Below are 19405 nucleotides of genomic sequence, written 5' to 3' on the forward strand. Positions count from 1 at the left end.
CCTGGAGCAAGGTGCATGCAATGTGCATGACATAGGTTCAACAGAGCAAGGTGCGTGCAGTGCACATCACAGAGGCCCCCTGGAGCAAGATGCAAGCAATGCGCATCATATGAACCCTCCGGTGCAAGGTGCATGCAATGCACTTTGCATGAGCAAGGGTGAGTGCGTGCCCTTGGGAACGCAGAGACAGAGCTGCAGTGCTGGAGCCCTCTGCAGGGAGTCCCTGGTGTGAAGGTCCCAGTGCACGCTGAAGCACAAGGTGCAGGGCAGGCAGCAGCATGGGAAACGGGCTCAGAAGTCCTCTGTCCTCGCACAGAATAGCACAGAGCTGTTCTGTTTGCACAAGCAACATTGCCTGCAAGTCACTGACACAGAGCTGCTGCAACCGCACGCACAGCACCGCGTCCCTTCGCTCAGCGTGGAGCCCAAGCGCTCTCTGTTTGCGGTGTGGGGCTTCTCCCCTCAAAGACCTGTGAAGGATGGGGATCTGCAAGGGAAGGTAACTCTGGGGAGGAGCTGCTTCTCCTCCCCTGTCCCTGTCCCCCAAAGCGGTGGCACCAGGAGGCTCAGCAGCACTCCGGCAAGAAGGCAGAAGACACAACATCGGGGCAGGGGTGCTTGGTGCAGGTGAGAAGCACGCAAGGCACCACGCGGGGCTCAGAGCGCTGTGACAAATCCTCATTTGTATGACTTCTGCTTGGGACGAGGCTGTGCCGCGGGTGCCGATGCAAGATGAGATCTCATTTCCAGTTTCCTGCTGGATCTCGCGCGCGGAGCAGCTCATCACAACACCTGTCAGCAGCCCCGGCCCCGGCCGCGCTCGCAGGACGACGCAGATGAGATTTCAGTGCCGCACATTGGCAATTTGATTCAGCCCAATGACCTGGCGGGGCCGAGCTCCCCCGGGGCCGGAGCAAAATTCCTTTTTTGCATCTGCGGAGGAGCACTCAGGAACGTGTCACATGCAATTGCAGCTCCTCGTTTCTCCGGCGCCGTCTCTGCTGCCTCGCAGTGCGTGGAACGTCGCCACGGGTGTGGGAGCATCAGCACGGCCCCTGAAGGGTCATCCTGGCTCTGAAAAAATAAGCATTCAAGCCATATTTGGGGGAATGTTTTCAAAGGAAGAGGTAAAAAGCTGTCAATTTCACATGTCTGCGGGGCTGTTCAGAGCAGCAGAGCTGATATTGTTGGCTTTAGGGTTTGCAGCATCCCCTTCAGCACAGCAGCAGATCTGTGCTGTTCCAGCTTCCCTAACCTACTCCGATATCCCAAAAGCTGCTAAAATACATCTCAGGTGCTGGCAAGTGTGATAACGTAGGACTGCGTGGGCATGGTATTAATTACAGGAAATATGCTACATGAATTTAATGAATAACTGCAAGCACTGTAATTACCTCTCATCTTGCAGATATGGAGTTCCTTCTCCCTGCTGAACTGAAATTGCATTTCAGAGCAGCTGGAAACGCAAAGCTTAGGGTAGACAAAGTGCGTCCCATGGGTACATGATCAGTACCCCCCACCCATCCTTAGCACGGCAGGGGAGCAGAGAGCAGCTCTGGATGAGATGAGCTCTGAGCATCCCTGCCAACCGTGAGATGCCCCTTTCCTGCCACCAAAGAAAAGTTTCAGAAGGAGATGGGTGAGGATGCTGAGATTTGGCACCTGAGCCAACGCTGCTGCGAAGGTGGGGGCTGTGAGCGCGGCTCCGGGAGGTGCCCACGCCGAGCAATGAGCCGTGCAGCTCCCGGCCCGTCTCCGCCGCTGCCTCCGACTTCTGTTGTGATCTTTCTGCCTCCTGTTTCCCGCACATAAAAGACTAGTCTTGCCTGAGAATATCAAGTTATTGCTAGGGCCTTGGGGAAATCTGATCGGGGAGATAATCGAGTCGGAGTTCCAATTTGCTTATATTGAGTTTCGCCAACTGCGGAAGGCAGATACCTTTGTATTCCCCTCTGCTGGCTGGAGCCTCCCCGACAGACGCCGAGGCAGCTGTCTCGACACGCTGCCGAACTGGGAAGATAAATACGAACGCATGGGAATTATCTCTGCGTTTGCTAACCACCAATTTAGGTCTAAGTAGGCTCCCTCTGTTAGGAAGACTAATGAATTCCAATTCTGCGAAATATCCTTTGCTTTTAACAAGCAAGATGGAAGGTAGCTGGAAAAGAAAGAGGGAAGAGCTGTGAATAACGCCACGAGAGAGCCAATTACGGCAGCCAGCTGGCACTGCAAAACTTGGTGTTTAACTTGGGAAGGAGGAGCCGGGCTGCGTGGTCCGTGCGAGGATGCTCCGGGCCGGCCCTAAGGAGAAGACCAGAAGGGAGCTGCTCCTCCTCCATGGCTTCCTGCAGCTTCACAGAATCGTAGAGTCAGAGGGTCATTCGGGTTGGAAAAGACCTCTGAGATCCCCACGTCCAACCCAACCCATCCCCACCGTGCCCACTGATCACATCCCTCAGTGCCACATCTCCGCAGTTCTGGAACACCTCCAGGGATGGTGACCCCACCACCTCCCTTGGGCAGCAGTGCCACTGCCTCACTGCTCTTTCTGAGAAGGAATCTTCCCTAATATCTGACCGTCTTACTAGGAAAGACGTAACGTGTCCATGCCCTCGTGCCATGGGACTGAGCTGAGCTGCAGCCGAGCGCATCCTTACAGCAAAGCCAGGGCTGCAGCCACGGGGAGAAGCCAGGGCTTGAGTAAGAAGGAGACCTCTGCACATCATTTCATACAAAATACACTTACCTTGAGGTCACTCTTATCTGTTTTATAAGCAGAAAAATCTATAGGCATGGAGGTTGAACACAAGTGCCTGCCTAAAGCAGCCGAGACAACTCCCTCTAAAAAATTATTAATGTCCTGATTACCAATATAAACGCAGCCTCGTATTTTTAGCTCTGGGTTTGCTGTGGGTATGTGTTATGCTGAGCAGCCTGATTAATGTCACAGTAACTAATTACGGTGCAAGACAGATACTGGTGATTCTCTTGCAGTGTCAAGCACAGTACAAGTGCTGTTATATCAAAGATAATTTACTGTGGTGTGGTGCACATGCTCTTGGATGAAGAACAAATGGGAACTGATGGTGTACCTCCACCCCACTCATTCCATACCCTCAGATCTTTCCATACAGCCTGATTTTATCAAAAGGAAGCGATCAATTTGCATTGTTAAATGTAAAAAAAAAATGGAAAAGGTGTTCCAGAAACATTTACCAGCACTCAGGGAGCAGAAGTTGGGAGGAAGGGGGGTGGATTTCAATGGACACCAAACACTTGCCCTTATGAGACAGCAAATAATCCTCACCTGCTCTCCCAGAAACACTTCAGGGTCATGTTTAAAAGCAGCAGGCACTGATAGGAAATTCCAGTTTGAAACATTTGTGCTTGGCATTCGCACAGCTCCTGGTGCACATCTACTGCTGGGGGTGCACCAATGGGGTGCAACCCTGTAGCACAAGCCTCCCCCAAAAAGCAAGGGAAGGAAGTATTGCCCCCATCCTGGGGTACGTTCCCAACTTCCCAGGTCAGGAAGGTGCAGCAGCAAAATAAAAGGGAGAGAAAAGCAGCAAACCAGGCACCAGGCTCGCACTGTGCCATAAAGACAGCCATGCAAGATTAAATACCGGTGGGTCTGCTCTCAGCAAGGCAATTCCTGCCTAACCTTGGGTAATATCGCATCTCTGACGCGCGGCTGCTGTACCTGCTCGGAATGAGATGGATCTCCTCCATTAACGCCAATGGGTTCCAAATACCTTGGTGTACTTATTATTACCTGGCTTTAATGGATAATGAAATTGTGGCATAATATTGCTAACACTTGAAGGGTGTCTAATGGTGAACGCAACTGAAGGGAAAGTGCTTTGATGGGGGATTTAAAGGCATTGAGCTTCTTTGCTGGGTTTGCATTCCCAGCTCTGGGAGTGCAGGGATCTCAGCATCCTCCCTGGGAGCGTGGGATTGGGCAACTTCCATTGTCACAAGCTGCAGCTCCAAGCTTACCACCATGCCCAGCATGCTGGTGGCCGTGTCCCCAGGGGCAGCACAACACAGAGGCTGTGTCCAGGCACTGGTCCCCAGCAAGGCAGGGCACAGCTCACACTGGCCCAAGGAAGGAAAAGGAGCTCACACCCAGACAGCAAGCACTGCTCAGCCCTCTGCTTAGGGTGCTGAGAACCATATCCCAAACCACATGCCCACTCCCTGGCCCCTGGCCCCTGGCCTGAGCTGCACCTGACTCCAGCACAGCCCAGACACCACTTGCTGCCTTGAAATACAGTGTGACTCATCCCTGCAGCTGCTCCGAGCGGAGTTCATTAAGCAGATGAGTAAATACGAGCAGCTTGCAGAGGGAGAGCCTTCCTTTGCTGAGCTCTCTGAGACCAGGCTACAGCTGTGCCCGTTTGGCTGCTGGGCTCTAAAGTGCTCCCCTGTCTCCAGCCTCCTGTTGGCCCCAGGGATGCTCAGCAGTGACCACCCCACCTGTCTGTCTGTCCTATGGGCAGCCCTGTGACAAGGGGTGATCCCCAGCCCTGAGAGCTGTAGGAGTGTGGCTGGGGGCACTGAGACAAGAGTGCTCGCAGCCCCCCCCCCCAGCTCTGCACAGGCACTGTCCCAGCCCCTACCTGCAGCTGTCTCTCGCTGCTCATTGCACAGCACTGGTATTTATCTCCAATTGCCCGTGAAATGCTTCTGCTGCTGTTAATGAAATGAGAGCAACATCAGCTGCATCCTGACACCCTTCCATCCCCCAAAGCCACCCCGCAGCCAGTTGGATTTGGGCACAGGTCCCTCCACTGTGCCCCGCGGCGCTGCACATCCCAGCACTGCTGCAGCTCCATAAGTTTGCACTAAGGTCTTTTGCACTCTGTGCAGGTGCCGGCTGCACCCCACGCCCAGGGCTGCACCCCACGCCCAGGGCTGCACCCCACGCCCAGGGCTGCACCCCATGCCCAGGGCTGCTCGCTCATTGCACTGATGCTCCGACCTCTGCCCCCTGCAGCACCCACCTCTGCTCAGCGCTCGTGACCAGAGGGCTCCGGAAGCCGACAGATGACTTTGCAAAAAAAGTCATCCCCTTTCCACCGTGCAGCCTGGCCCATTTGTCAAAGAGCATTCAAAGGAGATTAAAACCAAGTCGCTTCGGAGGAGATACCCTCTTACACCGTGAGACAGCCTCGCGTTCATTACAGGGCGTCACTTTAGAGCACTTTCTGCGGAGACATTTTAACTGTCCCCTCCAGGCCCGCAGAACTTTGTGCTGGTGATAATTAAACCATGAAATACAGTGGGGCTGTGGAAGCACTCCCCTTCCCGGCCGCTGCAGCACCGGTTATTTACAGCCCCTGTGCATTTTTATTGGTGAGGATGGGGACAGGAGCTGGGGAAGCTTTCCTATCACTCTAATAAAATCTTATTTCCAAAGCACTGCTGAGATAAATTTAAACTCATTACGGCGGTCGCATAATCACACACTCCCTCATAAAGACGAACAAAGTAAACAAGAATTGCAGATGGAGGAGACCGAGCGGGTCACCTCCTCATCCCCCCCTCGTGTATGATTACCCCCAACAGGATGCTCCACCGACACTTCATCTTCATTGCTGCTGTCACACACTTGCACCACCATAGCAGGAGCCACTTGCCTGCGATGCAGAGCCACGAGGGGAAAAAATAATTGTTTTAATCGGCGCATCGGTGAGATCCTTGGGAACATTTGTGGTTGCTCTTCTGTTATGATCTCCGCGTTGCCTGCTCAGTGCATGCTTTGGCTCTGGGGGGCTGTGGGATGGCGGCATTGCTGATGCTGAGTGCTGCCCTATCTGCACGTTACTCCAGCACCCACCTCTATAGGTGCTGAGTTATTTACCTAAGAGACATCTATGGGTTCACAACGAGGCAGACTGCGCGGCAGTGAGGTGTTTGTGACAGCTCCTGTTCCCTGTGTGGAGCAAAGCTACCAGGATCTGCGGTGACCCACGGCAGTGATTAAATTAGCAAAGTGCCTAATGGAGCTCCCGGCTCCAGCCTGGTTCCCAAAACTGCCCTCCAGCCACATCCTGGATGTGCACTGTGGGGGTTCTGGAGGAGGGACCCCTGCACTGGGCACCCAGCTCGCTCCCTGAGCTAAACGAACGGCCTCACAGAGCCAACAGATCCCTCTGTGCTCTGTATCCTTCAAAAACCTATTAGCCTTTATGGGGAGCTGTCTCCATAGAAGCAAGGAATGGCTCTGTGCTCGGCAATCTACAAAGCATCGCTCTGCCATCATCTCGTTGGTAAACTCCCTGCCCCTCCTGCTCCTCTGCGTCCATCGCCGAGTGCCCACCCCATGCAGCACCCCAGGGCTGAGCCCACAGCTGCAGCACGTTACATTCCTGGTCGGTGCAGATCAGTGTGAGGAGGAGGATGCAGGGCATTGCTGGCCCATGCACTGTGCACATCACCGGGACATCGTGCACGGCCCCTGCCCTCTGGGTTCCCCCACCCTGAGGTCACCACTCTGAGAAGCATCCACCGCTGGGGAAAGCATCCTTCCCCACAGCTGGTGCCTCCCAACAGACAGCCAGAGCTGATGCGTGCTGAAAACCAAGGGGCAGAGTAGCATAGCATCACCAACCAGGGCAGCCTGCAGGCAGGACCCACCGAGAGACTTTGCACGCGTCTGACAGATACGCAGCACTGCATGGAAAAATGAAGGATTTGAGCACTGTCCTTAGCCCCTAGGGAGGGAAAACTCACCGGGTTCTGGTGCACGGAGCGGTGCCGGGGCCGTGGCGGTGCTGCAGGAGCAGGGAGCCGGGCTGAGCCCTGGGAAACTCGAGATGCCGAGCGCTTCGATTCTCAGAAAAGCAATTACTGTGCAGCAGATTACAGAGCTAATAAAATCCCATTATACCATTTCAGAAAGTAAATCTGATCTGGATACTGCCAATTTATATCAGACATCCCACAAAAAGTCCCGTAAGAGCCCCCGACGTACAGACTGTGTGTGCGCGCGCGTAATACAAGGCTATAATAGATCACACTAATTAGATATCCGATAACAGGAGGCCTGATAGGAACTACATTAAAATCTCTTTAAGATGAAGACATAAAACCCAAGGGAGAGGATACAGAGTTAATGATGCTGCCGCTGAGGCTGCGGTTCAGTGCTCCTCACTGTCCTCCTTCATCCCAACCCTGCAGTGATGCTGGGACCCTCGGTTGGACCCTGTGCAGTGCAGCACGTCCCACTTGCTGCAGGTGGCAGGAGGACAGCGCGGTGGCATTGGGTGCTCCGTGCTCTCCAGCACTGCAGCCCAGGGCACGGTCCCCAGCGCCGCTGCGGCGCTGCCCGTGATTTTTATTATCCAGATTCAATAACAGCAAACAGCTCCGAGCTGTCTGCGCTCCCCAGGAGGTGACTTACCATCCGCTAACAGAGCCGAGAAATCAAATTAGCCCCAGCTTTACACTCTCTCTTTCCCTGACACCGCTATTGGCAGCCAAGGGGGAGTTCATCAGGGCCGCGCACTAATTCTTATCTCGTTTAAGTGACTCCACGCTGCCATCTGATGCAATTTGCTCCGTGCCGCAGCCGAGGGCTCCGATCCCGCCTGGCTGCCTCACCAGCCCTCCCAGTACGAGGGAGCTTCTGGAGGAGCTGGGAGCACCGCGAGGCTTTGGGGAAAGCCCATCTCCAGCCTGCCCTGCGTGTCCCCAGGCTTCTTTCCCTGACACTGAGCAGTTGTTTTTTCCTCCTCTCCAGCAACTCTGCTCAGAGCAGCTCCAGAGCTCTCTACCTGGCTGCTTGAAGCCCGCCCTGCCCCACAGTAGCTCTGTCTGTACCCCCACCATGTGCCCCACTCCTGGAGGTACTCATGGTCAGGTTGGATGGGGCCCTGGGCAGCCTGGTCTGTTAGTTGGCAACTTACCCATGGCATGGGGTTAGAGTGTGAGAATCTTAAAGATCCCCTCCAACCTAAGCTATTCCATGATTCTATGACTCTATTCTTCGTAAGCCCATGGCATAGATCTCACCTCTCTCTTCTGCAGACCATGAAAGGGCTCCTGGCACAGCCTCGTGGCTCTCCCCCTCACCAGAACTTCTCCCCTTACACCTCCTGCAGCCCCTGCTCTCTTCCATGGCTCGCAGTCCCCCAGAACAAACATGCACAGCCACAGAGCAAGTGCCCAGCATGGACTCGATCCTTCACTTGCACAGTATCCACAGTAGTGCGGCAGTGATGGGGAAATCTCACTCTGCTGTCACCTGCAGATGATGCAGCCAGCATCATCCCAACTGCAGCCAGCTCCCATCCCTCCCAGCAGCAGGAGCCCCCCCAGCAGCACTGTGCATGGCCGGGAGGCTCGTGCACTCCGCATTTGCAGCATGCCAGCCACGGGGCGGGCGGCCTCCTCCTTCCCCCCCTCCCCTCCTGAAACTCGATGCAGCAGAGGAGGCTGATTGCAAGATTAATTACGCATTTTCCCAAACCTGACGGCTGGGGGACAGCGAGCAAAAAGTGCTGCCTGCTTCCCTGATTGGGTTCACTTGGAGGAGAGCGCAGGCTGGGGACGGAGCCGGGGACCTGCGGCACCATGGCGCTGGTGGCTCTCGTGTCGCTGCTCCTGGCACTGCTGCTACCGGTGTCGATGCTGCAGGATGCAGGTAAGGACATGACGGGGAAACCTGCAAGGGTGGAAGGAGGAGCTGGTTTCTTGCAGCTGCAGGCATGTCGGAGCAACTGCATATGAGCAATGGCTCTATATAGCATGCAAACTTTAGGGTTGTTCTTGTGCTTCTTTTTTTTCTTTAAAGCATTTTTAAGATTAAAGTGATTCAAAACCTGCACCCATGGGAAAAGTCCAACCATGGGTGACCTCTTGGAAAGAGCTCCAAGGCATTGTGCGCTTGACCGAGTGTGGCTGGGAGGAGAGGGAGGTAACAGCTTACCTGCACCCAGCGCTGAGGTTTGGGTGCATCGGGGGCTTCAGAGCACTTGGATCCCAAGGAAGGGTGCCCAGACATGGTGCTGTGGCCCCGCTTCAGTGCCGGCATGGCTGCATGCCACGGCCTGGCCATGGGGCTGAGTGGGGGAAGCAGCTTTGACCAACTTTCTTTATGTTGAATAGTCAAAGACAACCCATATGGGGCCACGCAAGTGGTTTTAGGAGCGCGTGTCGATTTTGTCTTATTTTTGAAAGGGATAAAGCTGGGGTGGGGTGAGGGAAGGGGGATATTTTGTCTGGGATTTTAAAAACAATCCTACCATTGGGCATTTTTTAAATAACAGTTCACTCTGCGGTTGATGCTGATTGCATCACAAAGTTTGAATACTCGGTGACAGAATACTGCCAGCCAACAGATTGCAACTGGGGGCTTCCCACCCTTTTGAAGTTAGGCAATTTCCGAGCTACTTAATTTCCTAGACAAGAATTCCCTTTAGCTCAGGTGGAAAACAGTGAGCAAAACGCTGCTTACCTGCAGTGTGGCAGGTGGTGTGAGCTGGCAGAGCTCTGGGACCAGTGCTGGGAGCAATGAGCTCAGCCCTGTCCAGTGTGGCTTTTCCCAGACACCGAGGGCAAGTGCCCCGAGCCAGCTGTGAGCAGCTGCAGTGCTCAAGGCCACTTGGCCAGAGCCATCGCTGCAATGGCAGCAGTGCCTGTGTTCCTCCCATCCCTCTGATCGCTGCTTCTCACCCCCATTGCCTCCTACTGCAAACACGCGGCTGGATGAGGATGGTAGCACAGCCAGCTCGGGGGCATTATGGGTTGCACACAAAGTTGGAGCGGCTGGGGCTGCTTTTTCTTAGCTGAAAAGAAAGATGAATGTTTCCTCCCAGGAAACTTTTCCCAAGTTCTTGCAGATCTACTCCACTGAGTGCCTCTCATTACACACAGTATAATCTGTCGGTTGAGATACCAATACCAACGTTGCTCCTGCACGATAAAGCCATTTCACCCATTGCTAAAGATGCCCAACTGGCAACGTGGAGTTGCAGACACAATGCCCACAGCCCAGCAGAGCAGCACAGGGAAACACTGCATGCCCGCATGAGTACACCAGCCCTGGGGGTCCTTCCTCAGCTTCAGCCCATACACCATACACACATAGGGCAGGAGGGGTGTACCCTCCTGCCCCAGGACAGCACGCAGCTCCCAGCCAGCATGGCACAGAGCACTGCTATCCCAGCTCTAATCACACAGCCCTGCGCTGCACCTCCTCCCTTTGTGGGCTCAGAGCATCCAACTCACGTGCACCACAAGGGGATGAGATCCCAACGTGCAGAAGTCGTGCTGTCAAATACTCGGGCTCCTCAGCCTTGACGCAGTGCCATTCAGTCCCACAAATGATGGAGGAGTGGCACAGAACCTTCCCAGCATTGCATGAACGCACTGGGGCAGCAAAGATGAGCTAAGGAACAGATATTTGACCAATAGCCAAAAAACCCAGCTGGCCTGCAGGCGCTTTCCAAGAGAGTGACTGCCCAGCAGCGTTTGCAGGCATTTGTGCCATGGAAAGCACTGGGGAGTTGGATGCAAACCTTGGTGACACAAGCGGTGCAGCCCCCCAGGATTAACACGGGTACTTTTTTTTCCAGGTATAGACAGATTTTAGTCTTCTTCGTTACTCAGTGCATGAATTTAGCATCTTGGTTCAGCTTAAACCTTAGCCTTCAACTTTATGGTAAAGAGGCAATGCCTCCCCAAGTAATAAGAGTTAGAAAACTCATCTTGGGGCAGTGATTCCCTCGCAGTTTCCCACTGTGGCTGCCCCATTGTCCTGATGTCACTCCTGGAGAAGAGGCAGATGGCAGCTTCAGGTGGAACGTGGCCATCTGAGACCCAAGAAGAGTCTAGGGGAAGGTCAGGGTGATTCACGCAGATAGCAGAAGGGCTGGATAAAGCAGGAGATGGTGTTTCTTGCTGACGTTCTTGTTTTCCAGCAAGATGCTCTTAGCTCTGATAACAAAGTGCAATCCCAAATTGCAAGCCAGGTTCATCTCACACACCCCAGGGAGATTTTAGCTCACTGCTCAGACGTGGAACAGGGGGGGGTGGTGGGGCCCCTCACCCAGCCTGCAGTGAGGGGAGGTGGCGTGGCCCTAGGGCTGGATGTGGGGGCTGCTTCCCTAGTGTCACTTGCCCACTACTGTGATTTGGGGCAGCGGGTCAGGGAGGCAGAGAGCAAATGTGAGCTGCCTCTCCCTGTCCCAGCAGGAGCCCTGCGGGGGAGCCAGGAGCCAGATCCCACCACGCCAGCCCTGCTCCGTCTGTCCGACACGCTGCTGGCTCACTACAGGAGGGGAGTCCGACCCGTGCGGGACTGGCGCACCACCACCACTGTGGCCATCGATGTCATGGTGTATGCCATCCTCAGCGTGGTGAGTCCGCTGTCCTCCCATCCCAGCACTGTGAGAGCAGGGGATGGGGAACCAAAGGACATGGTTACCAGCCAGCATGTCCCCTTCCACCCTACAGCATCGTGCTGCTGCTCATTCCTCTGCAAGAGGAGCGATGCTCGCTATACAAATTCCCCCTGGTGACCTCCACCCACCAGCAATGGCAATGGTTTGTTGTCACCCTGCGCCAACCACTCCTCCTCTTGTTCCCACAGGATGAGAAAAATCAGGTGCTGACCACCTACATCTGGTACAGACAGGTGAGCGCAGGGACCTTGCCGGCCCCCCCTCCCTTCAGCCCCATCTGCCAGCACGGAGGCTGGAGTACCCACGGTGACCTGGTTCTGCCCCACGGTGTGTAGGGACATGCCTGTCCCAGGAGGGGAGCATGGCGGAAGGCAGGCTGCTGTCAGCCAGCCCTGATGTCTGCCTACCTCCGCATCCCAGCTCCCAGCCCTGCAGATAGGTCCTGGCACGGCAGCTCTTTCCAAAACTGGGGCCAGCTCCCTTGGATGCAGGAACACAAGAAAGCTGTGGAGCACTAAATTCAACAGAAAGGAAAATCTCCTTTGAGTTCACACAGTATTTGCAGGCCTCTCCCCCAAAGGCAGCTTCCTTGTCGGCTCAGCTACTCTCTCACCTCTGGTTTTTGTTCCCTGTGACTGCCCAGGTATCAGTCAATGAATTCTCCTTCAAACCAGGCCCATGAGACACAAAACACCTGGACGCGTGCAGAAGCAGACAATTTCAGGAAGAGACAGGACAGGCATTTCTGTGCTCATGGGAGGTGCTGCTGGGGATGGGGCTGTGTCCCTGTGTGTACCAGCAACCCCTGGGGGGCAAACGTGTCTCCACGAGCACGTGCCAGAGTGACCACTTCCCAGCTAACACAGTGAGGTTATCCCCCATTATTGCAGGGCATAATGAGACCTCTGCAGGGCACGAGTCAAGACTCTGAAGACGCGTCTTTCACACTGATGCTTCTCACTGTTGGGTAGCTGGACAAATGGGCTTTCCTTTCTCTCATACAAGGCATTTAGGGCTTCTTTCTGTGGCAGGCCACTGGCATTGGGTTTGAATTTTGGCAGGGCTAGGGCCGGCGTTACCCTCTAGATCCCCTTTTGCTTTGCCCCCACAGCACTGGACGGACGAGTTCCTCCAGTGGGATCCCGCACACTTCGACAACATCACGCAGATTTCCCTCCCCACGGAGAGCGTCTGGGTGCCGGACATCCTCATCAATGAGTTGTAAGTGCAGCACAGCCCCAACCCCATTGCAGGAGACCCCAGAAGAGAGCTCGGGGCTTGAACCGCCCTCTCCCATCGCCGTGCCTCGCTCTGTATTCCCAGCACAGAACTGGCAGTGCCCCCGTAAGCGGTGGGCTGCAGATGGGGAACGGCTTGGCACTTGGGACATTTCCAATGCTGGCTAACCGCAAACATTTGTAATTACCCACACTGTGCTGGGGGTGGGATCCAGATATTTGGAGAAAGGCTTTGTTAAGGAAGCACAATGCGAGGGCAGCTGCAGAGCTGCCAGCCCTCCCTGCAGAGCCAGCCATTGTCCTTCCCCACCCCCACTTCTGCTGGGATTTAAGGTGTTCCCAGCATCTCATGCTGCAGAGACCCCCGTGAGGCAAAGCCACACATGGCCCTGGGCTGCTCTGGGAGACCATGGGGAGCACAGCAATGACACGGGACCACTGTGCCCACACGGGGCAGCGTGCTACTGCTCTGGCCCTTTCCCCCGATCTCTACTTATTTCCAAAAAAGCTCGTTGGCAGAACAGCAAGGAAAGGTCCCAGGGCTGGGCAGTCCCCATCCCAAACACAGCTTGCCAGGAGGAGCCCAGCTGCTCACAGCCCTCCCCAGAGTGGCTCCCTACCCTTGTGCTCTGTCCCTGTGCCCTCCAGTGTGGATGTTGGAAAGTCCCCTGACGTCCCCTACGTCTACGTTCGCCACCACGGAGAGGTCCAGAACCTCAAGCCCATCCAGGTGGTGACAGCCTGCAGCTTGGACATCTACAATTTCCCCTTCGACGTCCAGAACTGCTCGCTCACCTTCACCAGCTGGCTGCACAACAGTGAGCTCCGGGGACTCGGGGACGGGGCTGGGGCGGGCGGCTCCGTGCAGGGGACGCGTCCCCCTCTAGGTGGCCCCAGCTGCTCGGGAATGCCGCTCCCGGCGGCCGGCAGCTCGGTCCCCACCTCTCTTGCAGTCCACGACATCAACCTCTCGCTGTGGCGGCAGCCGGAGCTGGTGAAATTCGACAGGAGCGTCTTCATGAACCAGGGCGAGTGGGAGCTGCTCTACGTGCTCAGCCACTTCCAGGAGTTCAGTGTCAAAAGCAGCGACAGCTACGCCGAGATGAAGTTCTACGTAAGGGCCCTTGCCTTCTCGGGGCCCCGTGTCACGCTGTGCCCTGCTTTGAGTGCTGCTGTTCTCAGAGATGAGGCACCATGGCACGGTTCTGCCCTTGGTCCTGTTTCCTCATAACCAAGCTGCTCCCCAACCCCGTGCTGCAGTGCATCCCTCCACCCTTCTGAGGGTCTGCGCAGTGCAGCCCACCACCCTCACCTGCCTTAGCAGGGACCCAGACCAGCCCAAGCCCACCTTTCCAGAAGGGCTCTTACCTTATCTAAACCTTTCCTGTCTCTTCCTGTGTCCTGGTAGGTAGTCATCCGGAGGCGTCCTCTCTTCTATACTATCAACCTGCTGCTCCCTAGTATCTTCTTGATGGTGATGGACATTGTGGGCTTCTACCTGCCTCCCAACAGTGGCGAGAGGGTCTCTTTCAAGATCACCCTCCTCCTGGGCTACTCAGTTTTCCTCATTATTGTATCTGACACGCTTCCGGCTACTGCTGTTGGCACCCCGCTGATAGGTACGGCAGCTCTACTGGTACCAGCTGGTGCTGGGGCAAGAGCTCCTTACACAAGAGCAAGAAATGGGAGATGTGGGTCGGTACAGAAATGGAGGCTGTAAAAGCAGCTCAGGACTTGGGGGTATCAAGGCTACCCCACATGTCTGACAGAGCTGCACTGGAGCTCCAGGGCTGGAGCAGATGCATGGCTGAGCAGGCACCACCACAGCAGCCCAGAGAACAGAATGCCAGCTGGGTGGGGTGGGCTCCAGAGCAACAGCAACAGCAGTTGTTGGCCTGGAGCAACAGCTCTGTGCAGAGACCAGAGATCTGCTGCAGGGCTTGGCAGGAAGAATTTACTCAAGACCTGCCTGCGCTGCGCATTGATCTAAAGACTGTACTGGCCATTCCAGGCCACTCACCTTGCTGGCATTTCCACAGGCATCTATTTTGTGGTGTGCATGGCATTGCTCGTCATCAGCCTCACAGAGACCATCTTCATCGTGCGCCTGGTACACAAGCAAGACCTGCAGCCTCACGTCCCCAGCTGGGTGAAGCACTTACTGCTGGAACGTGCCACGGCCCTGCTCTGCATATGGGACAGGAAGAAATTCAGCCAAAGCAGGACACAGAGCTCAGACATCTCCAGGCACGTGGAGAACAATGACAGCACAGGTAAGGGCTGGGGAGAGAGCTCCTGCAGAAACAGAAGGGAAATGAACCCCACGCAGCTCTAAGCCCCAAACTCTTCTAATGGTGTATTATCAGAACTAGCATTTGTTCTTTCAGTTAGCTCTCACCATCTCTACTGGAGCACTGTAGCACATGCACAGCAACCCAGATGTCCAGATCACACACAGAAATCTCAGCTCTGCATCTAAACAGATTTTTCTCACTTCTCTCTCTCGATCCTGCAGCCAAGCTGAACCACTACGGCTCTGAGGACCCCCGGGAGAGAGAGGTGGCAGGGGGCACAAGGCCCACCCCTGCCTTTGCCACTCCAGCAGAGGGCTCTCTGCTCATTCACAGCATCCTGCACGAGATCACCACCATCCGCCAGTTCCTCGAGAAGCGTGATGAATTTCGCGATGTTGCCCGTGAGTGGCTGCAAGTGGGCTACGTGTTGGATGTCCTGCTCTTCCGAGCATACCTGGTGGCTGTCCTGGCCTACACCGTCACGCTGGGCACCCTCTGGTCGGTGTGGCAGTATGCCTGAGCTGCATTTTGGGGCAGGCATGGTGAGGACCTCAGATGCTGCTGTGCTCCAGAAGCTACTCCCTGTTTCTTGCACCCAGACCCACCTGTGTTTTCTGACTACAGAGATCCAGACTGGTGCAATTGCCTCCCTTCCAGTAGCTCTAGAGCACCAGCATCCGAGCACTAAGATAAGGGCTGCAGAAAAGCGAGCAAACACTGATCACGCCTACCCCAACTGAACCGCTGTCAGCTCCAGCCGAGCTCCTTTCCCCTTCGCTCACCTCACAAGGGCTGCCCGGGTGGCTGCTGCCTCTGCACCCGCCTCCTCCTCCTCCCAGCCGGGACAAGGCCACGGAGCACGGCGCGGCCCCGCTCCCACTCGGCCCCGCTGCTCGGCTTCGCCCGGGGCTTCAGCACCGCGGACAGCGGCATCAGCGCAGCCCGGCGGCGGCCGCTCCCGTCGGGGTTCCCCGGCCGTCTGCCCCGCGCTCCGCTGGGCAAGGACCGACACAGCCGCGCCCGGGGCTCAGCCCTCACCTTGCCCAGTGGAGCCTCATCAGAAGCCCAGGGCATCAGGATGCCCACCCCTCTTCTCCTCCCTTCCCCAGGGCGCTTTCCTGCTCCCTCCTCCATCTCGGGCCACCCAACTCCTTCCCAGTCCCACCTCCCTCCAAGTCATGCAACCTGCTGTGGCCGAGGGGCACGGCTCTGCCCTCCACTCAGGGCTGTGCTCACCAGCTCCACTCGCCCTGCACGAAGCACTGGAATCTGCACACCTTTTTCTTGTTCTTTGTTACTGCTTCACCAGAGCCAGGGGCTCATCGGGCTCTGCATGTCTCTGTCTCCCTTTCTCCTGAGTGTTTTTGCATGCTTGACCAGCAGATCCCCTCCACATTCCTACCCAGCAGTTCATTCACTGGGAGAGAACAAGCAGTGGGGGGACAGTCAATACCGAAAAAAAAAACAAACCAAACCCAGTGCAAATGGCTCTGTCTCAGTAGGAATGCAATGCTGAAAGAGACCAACAGGGTTACTTGTCTTGGTCCTCCACGAATGCAGGCTTCCAAAGCTGCCCTAAATAAGCATGCTCTCTCTGCACACCTCTACCATGGCAGAGGCATGAAGCTGCCATCTAATAGGAGAGCAAAGAAGCTCCTGCATCTCAGGGCAGCAGGACTGGGATTTGAGCCAAAATTGTAAAGAGCTGCTCTGCCCAACGTGATACCTGCACAGTGTTTGCAAACTGGGGGTAGTGTATCAGGCAGCTGAGATGTCTGCCAAGAGAAAAAGCCAAACTGATGGCATTTCCAGGGTGGTTCCTGAAACCCTGTGCAGGTACAGACATACGCTTCACACTAGTTCCTTACCTGAGCATCCAGCGCAGGCACTGTCCTCCAAAGTGCTGGAGATGAAGGGAGGCCCCATCCTGTTTGCTGTGGTAGCTCCTTGGCAGGAACACAGATATCGCAGTGTCTGGCACCTCTGCGTCTACTCCCAAGCCCACCATCCCCGATCTATGGGTTCGACACCCTCCCAGGCCTTCACATGCAGGAAAACTCCCTGCTAAGTGACAGGAGGGCTGCTGGCCGGGTGGTGTGGGCTCCTGGCAGCCCCGACCGGCGTTAATGTGCTGATGGTCTGTAAGTGGCTGGCTATTGATGAGGTGTCCAGTTAAAGAGTTTGTGAGACACTAAATCAGCCCATTGATCCTACCGAGATCGATGGTGCTACAGACCTGATCACTGCAGCGGGCAATTAACACCCTCTGGAATGAGCTGCCTTCATGTAACATCAAACGCTCCAACAGACAAATCCAATGGGCCCATTGAACCAGGCGTGCAATGCCTCCCGGCCGCACGAGACCTGGGTTGAGGCCTGTGGGATCACTACATCATCTTCCTCAGCCGTGCCCCACGGACACCCACCACCCCACAGCTCACCTGTGCCACCGCAGCTCCCACGGATCCCATGGACTATGCTGAGCTTCGTTCTCTGGCCATCCCAGTCCCGCTGTGACTTGATCCCAGTGCAAAGCTGCTAACCCTCACCTGGTCCAGGGGTCACCATAGGAAAGGAGTTGGCCAGAGCAGGAGGAAGCATCCAGGTTTTCTCCCTCTCAGATTAGCGCTTTTCCCTCGCACTGCTTTGGGAAGTGTTGCATGCAGGAAAAGTTACAGGCATCTCTCTGAGATGAGCCTGGATTTTCCTCTAAACAACAACAAAAAAATCAATAAATCTGAATCTAATCTACTAATAAAGGTTTAATGAGGACATAATGTTGATGGAACAGAACATTGTTGCAGTATAATCACTCCCAGCTGCTGTGTGAATGTGCAGACAAAGGCCCAGTCCTATGACAATTTCCCTGCTATAATAACTCCTTTGTATGAGGCCAAACGCTGCAGCAGGATCTTATCCCTTCCTCCACGAGGGATGGTGCAGACAGCAGGTTGCTGTAAGCAGGACACCTCGACCAGGAGTGCCCAACACATCCCTGGGAGGGGCTGTGCCAAGAGGCAGCTCCTGGAGGCTGTTGCCCCTTGGAGGCTCACACATCACCTCCAGCACTTGCACGGACCAGGAGCCACCGATGCTGGCTGTGTCCTGCAGCAGGACCCACAGAGCACTGCAACACACAGAGCATGGGATGGGGCACAGACCTCCTGGGGGAGCCTCAGGGTGGGCACGCTGATCCCTCACCCCCAAGGCATGGGAAGAACCCACACTCACAACAGTGCATTGCATCCATCACCTGAAAAATAAACATCATGTTACATGGAGTGACTGCAGCGGGACTGCTATGCAGTGGGCATGGAACCACATCCCAGCCCACTGGGGGGGCACCACGGGTGGGAGGGGGCAGCTCGCAGCTCACCGGGCTGAGTGCCGCATGCCGTACAGCGACATAAAAGGAGTGCAGACTTTGCTGTTAATGTAGTCAGTAAATAAATAAAGGAGGGCTTAAGCTTAGTGTACAGCAATCAGTTTAGAACTACAGGATAATTAACACAGCGGGGGGCCAGACTACTCTACAGTCAGGTTTAAATGAACGAGTTCACTTTCATTGAGGCAAACCCGCTCCGCTCCCTGGCGAGCTGTGCGTGCAGCAGCAGTGCCTGCACTGGCGGCAGCAAGCGGGGCCAAGGGCTGCACCCCCATGCACCCCACAGCAGCAAGGAACCCCTGTGGGAGCTTCCTGCTGCGAATCCTCCTCTTGCTGTTTGCTCCTGCATCACCCAGGCAGCTTGCAACCAGCCTTGCCCCATGCACCCCTTCCCAAGCAATGCAAATGCACCTGTGCATGCACCACCCCAGCAAAGCAGAGCCAACCTTGGGAGGGAATGGCACCCAGGTGGGGTGGGAACAGCCCTTTTGGCTTCAGAACCCGAATCGCAGAGCTGTACATGCTGCCGCTTCTCTCCTCAAACAGGAAAAATAAAGGACAGCAGCAAATCACCCTGTCAAGCATCACGCGGTGCACGATGAAACGGTCTCCAGGGATGCCAAAGGACTTTAAAACAGGAGGCACGTTTCATTTTCTGCCACTGTAAGGGCCCTCTCCTATGCCAAAGCACGGAGGGAGCCCTGCATAAATAAGAAGCAAGCTTTTTAGGAGCTCGTGGCTCTTAATGAAAAAGAAATTCTGGAGAGCCATGATCACATACCTCCATTTTCCCTGGAAAAGCGTCTTCCAGGCTGCACATCCTTAGAAAAACACCAGCTCCTGGTTGCTGCGCTGGACCCCATCCCTCCAGGACCGCAGCGGTGGGATTTGCTCCCCACAGCCCCCATTCCTGAGACAGTGCCTGGGTCAGGGTGGGGGGTGTGCAGGGATGGATCCCCCCCATCCATCCAGCCCTCCTCACCCGCGCCCTCCAGCACTGGTCAGGATGTTTGTAAGGATGGCACCTGCCCCATAGGAACACCCAGTGCAGTGCTGGAGGGCTCTGCTGCCTTC

General features: G+C 55.5%; 2 protein-coding genes and 1 long non-coding RNA gene across 3 annotated transcripts; 2 read left to right on the forward strand and 1 right to left on the reverse strand.

Moving 5' to 3' along the window:
* LOC110387750 lies at positions 332-1932 on the reverse strand. The gene is made up of 2 exons (XR_002432703.1): positions 1663-1932; positions 332-1074 (listed from the first exon to the last, which is right to left on the reverse strand). It is a non-coding gene; the product is annotated as an uncharacterized LOC110387750 (long non-coding RNA).
* Positions 8584-14987, forward strand: LOC110387795 (5-hydroxytryptamine receptor 3A-like). Its single transcript, XM_021376375.1, has 8 exons — positions 8584-8653; positions 11203-11369; positions 11603-11647; positions 12526-12635; positions 13301-13470; positions 13606-13766; positions 14061-14271; positions 14692-14987. Exons 1-8 carry the CDS (start codon positions 8584-8586, stop codon positions 14985-14987), a joined length of 1230 nt encoding a protein of 409 aa, XP_021232050.1.
* Positions 15092-15466, forward strand: LOC110387796 (5-hydroxytryptamine receptor 3A-like). The gene has a single exon (XM_021376376.1). It carries the CDS (start codon positions 15092-15094, stop codon positions 15464-15466), a length of 375 nt encoding a protein of 124 aa, XP_021232051.1.

The sequence above is a fragment of the Numida meleagris genome, chromosome 23 (genome assembly GCF_002078875.1).
Source record: "Numida meleagris isolate 19003 breed g44 Domestic line chromosome 23, NumMel1.0, whole genome shotgun sequence".
NCBI classification, from domain to species: Eukaryota; Metazoa; Chordata; class Aves; order Galliformes; family Numididae; genus Numida; species Numida meleagris.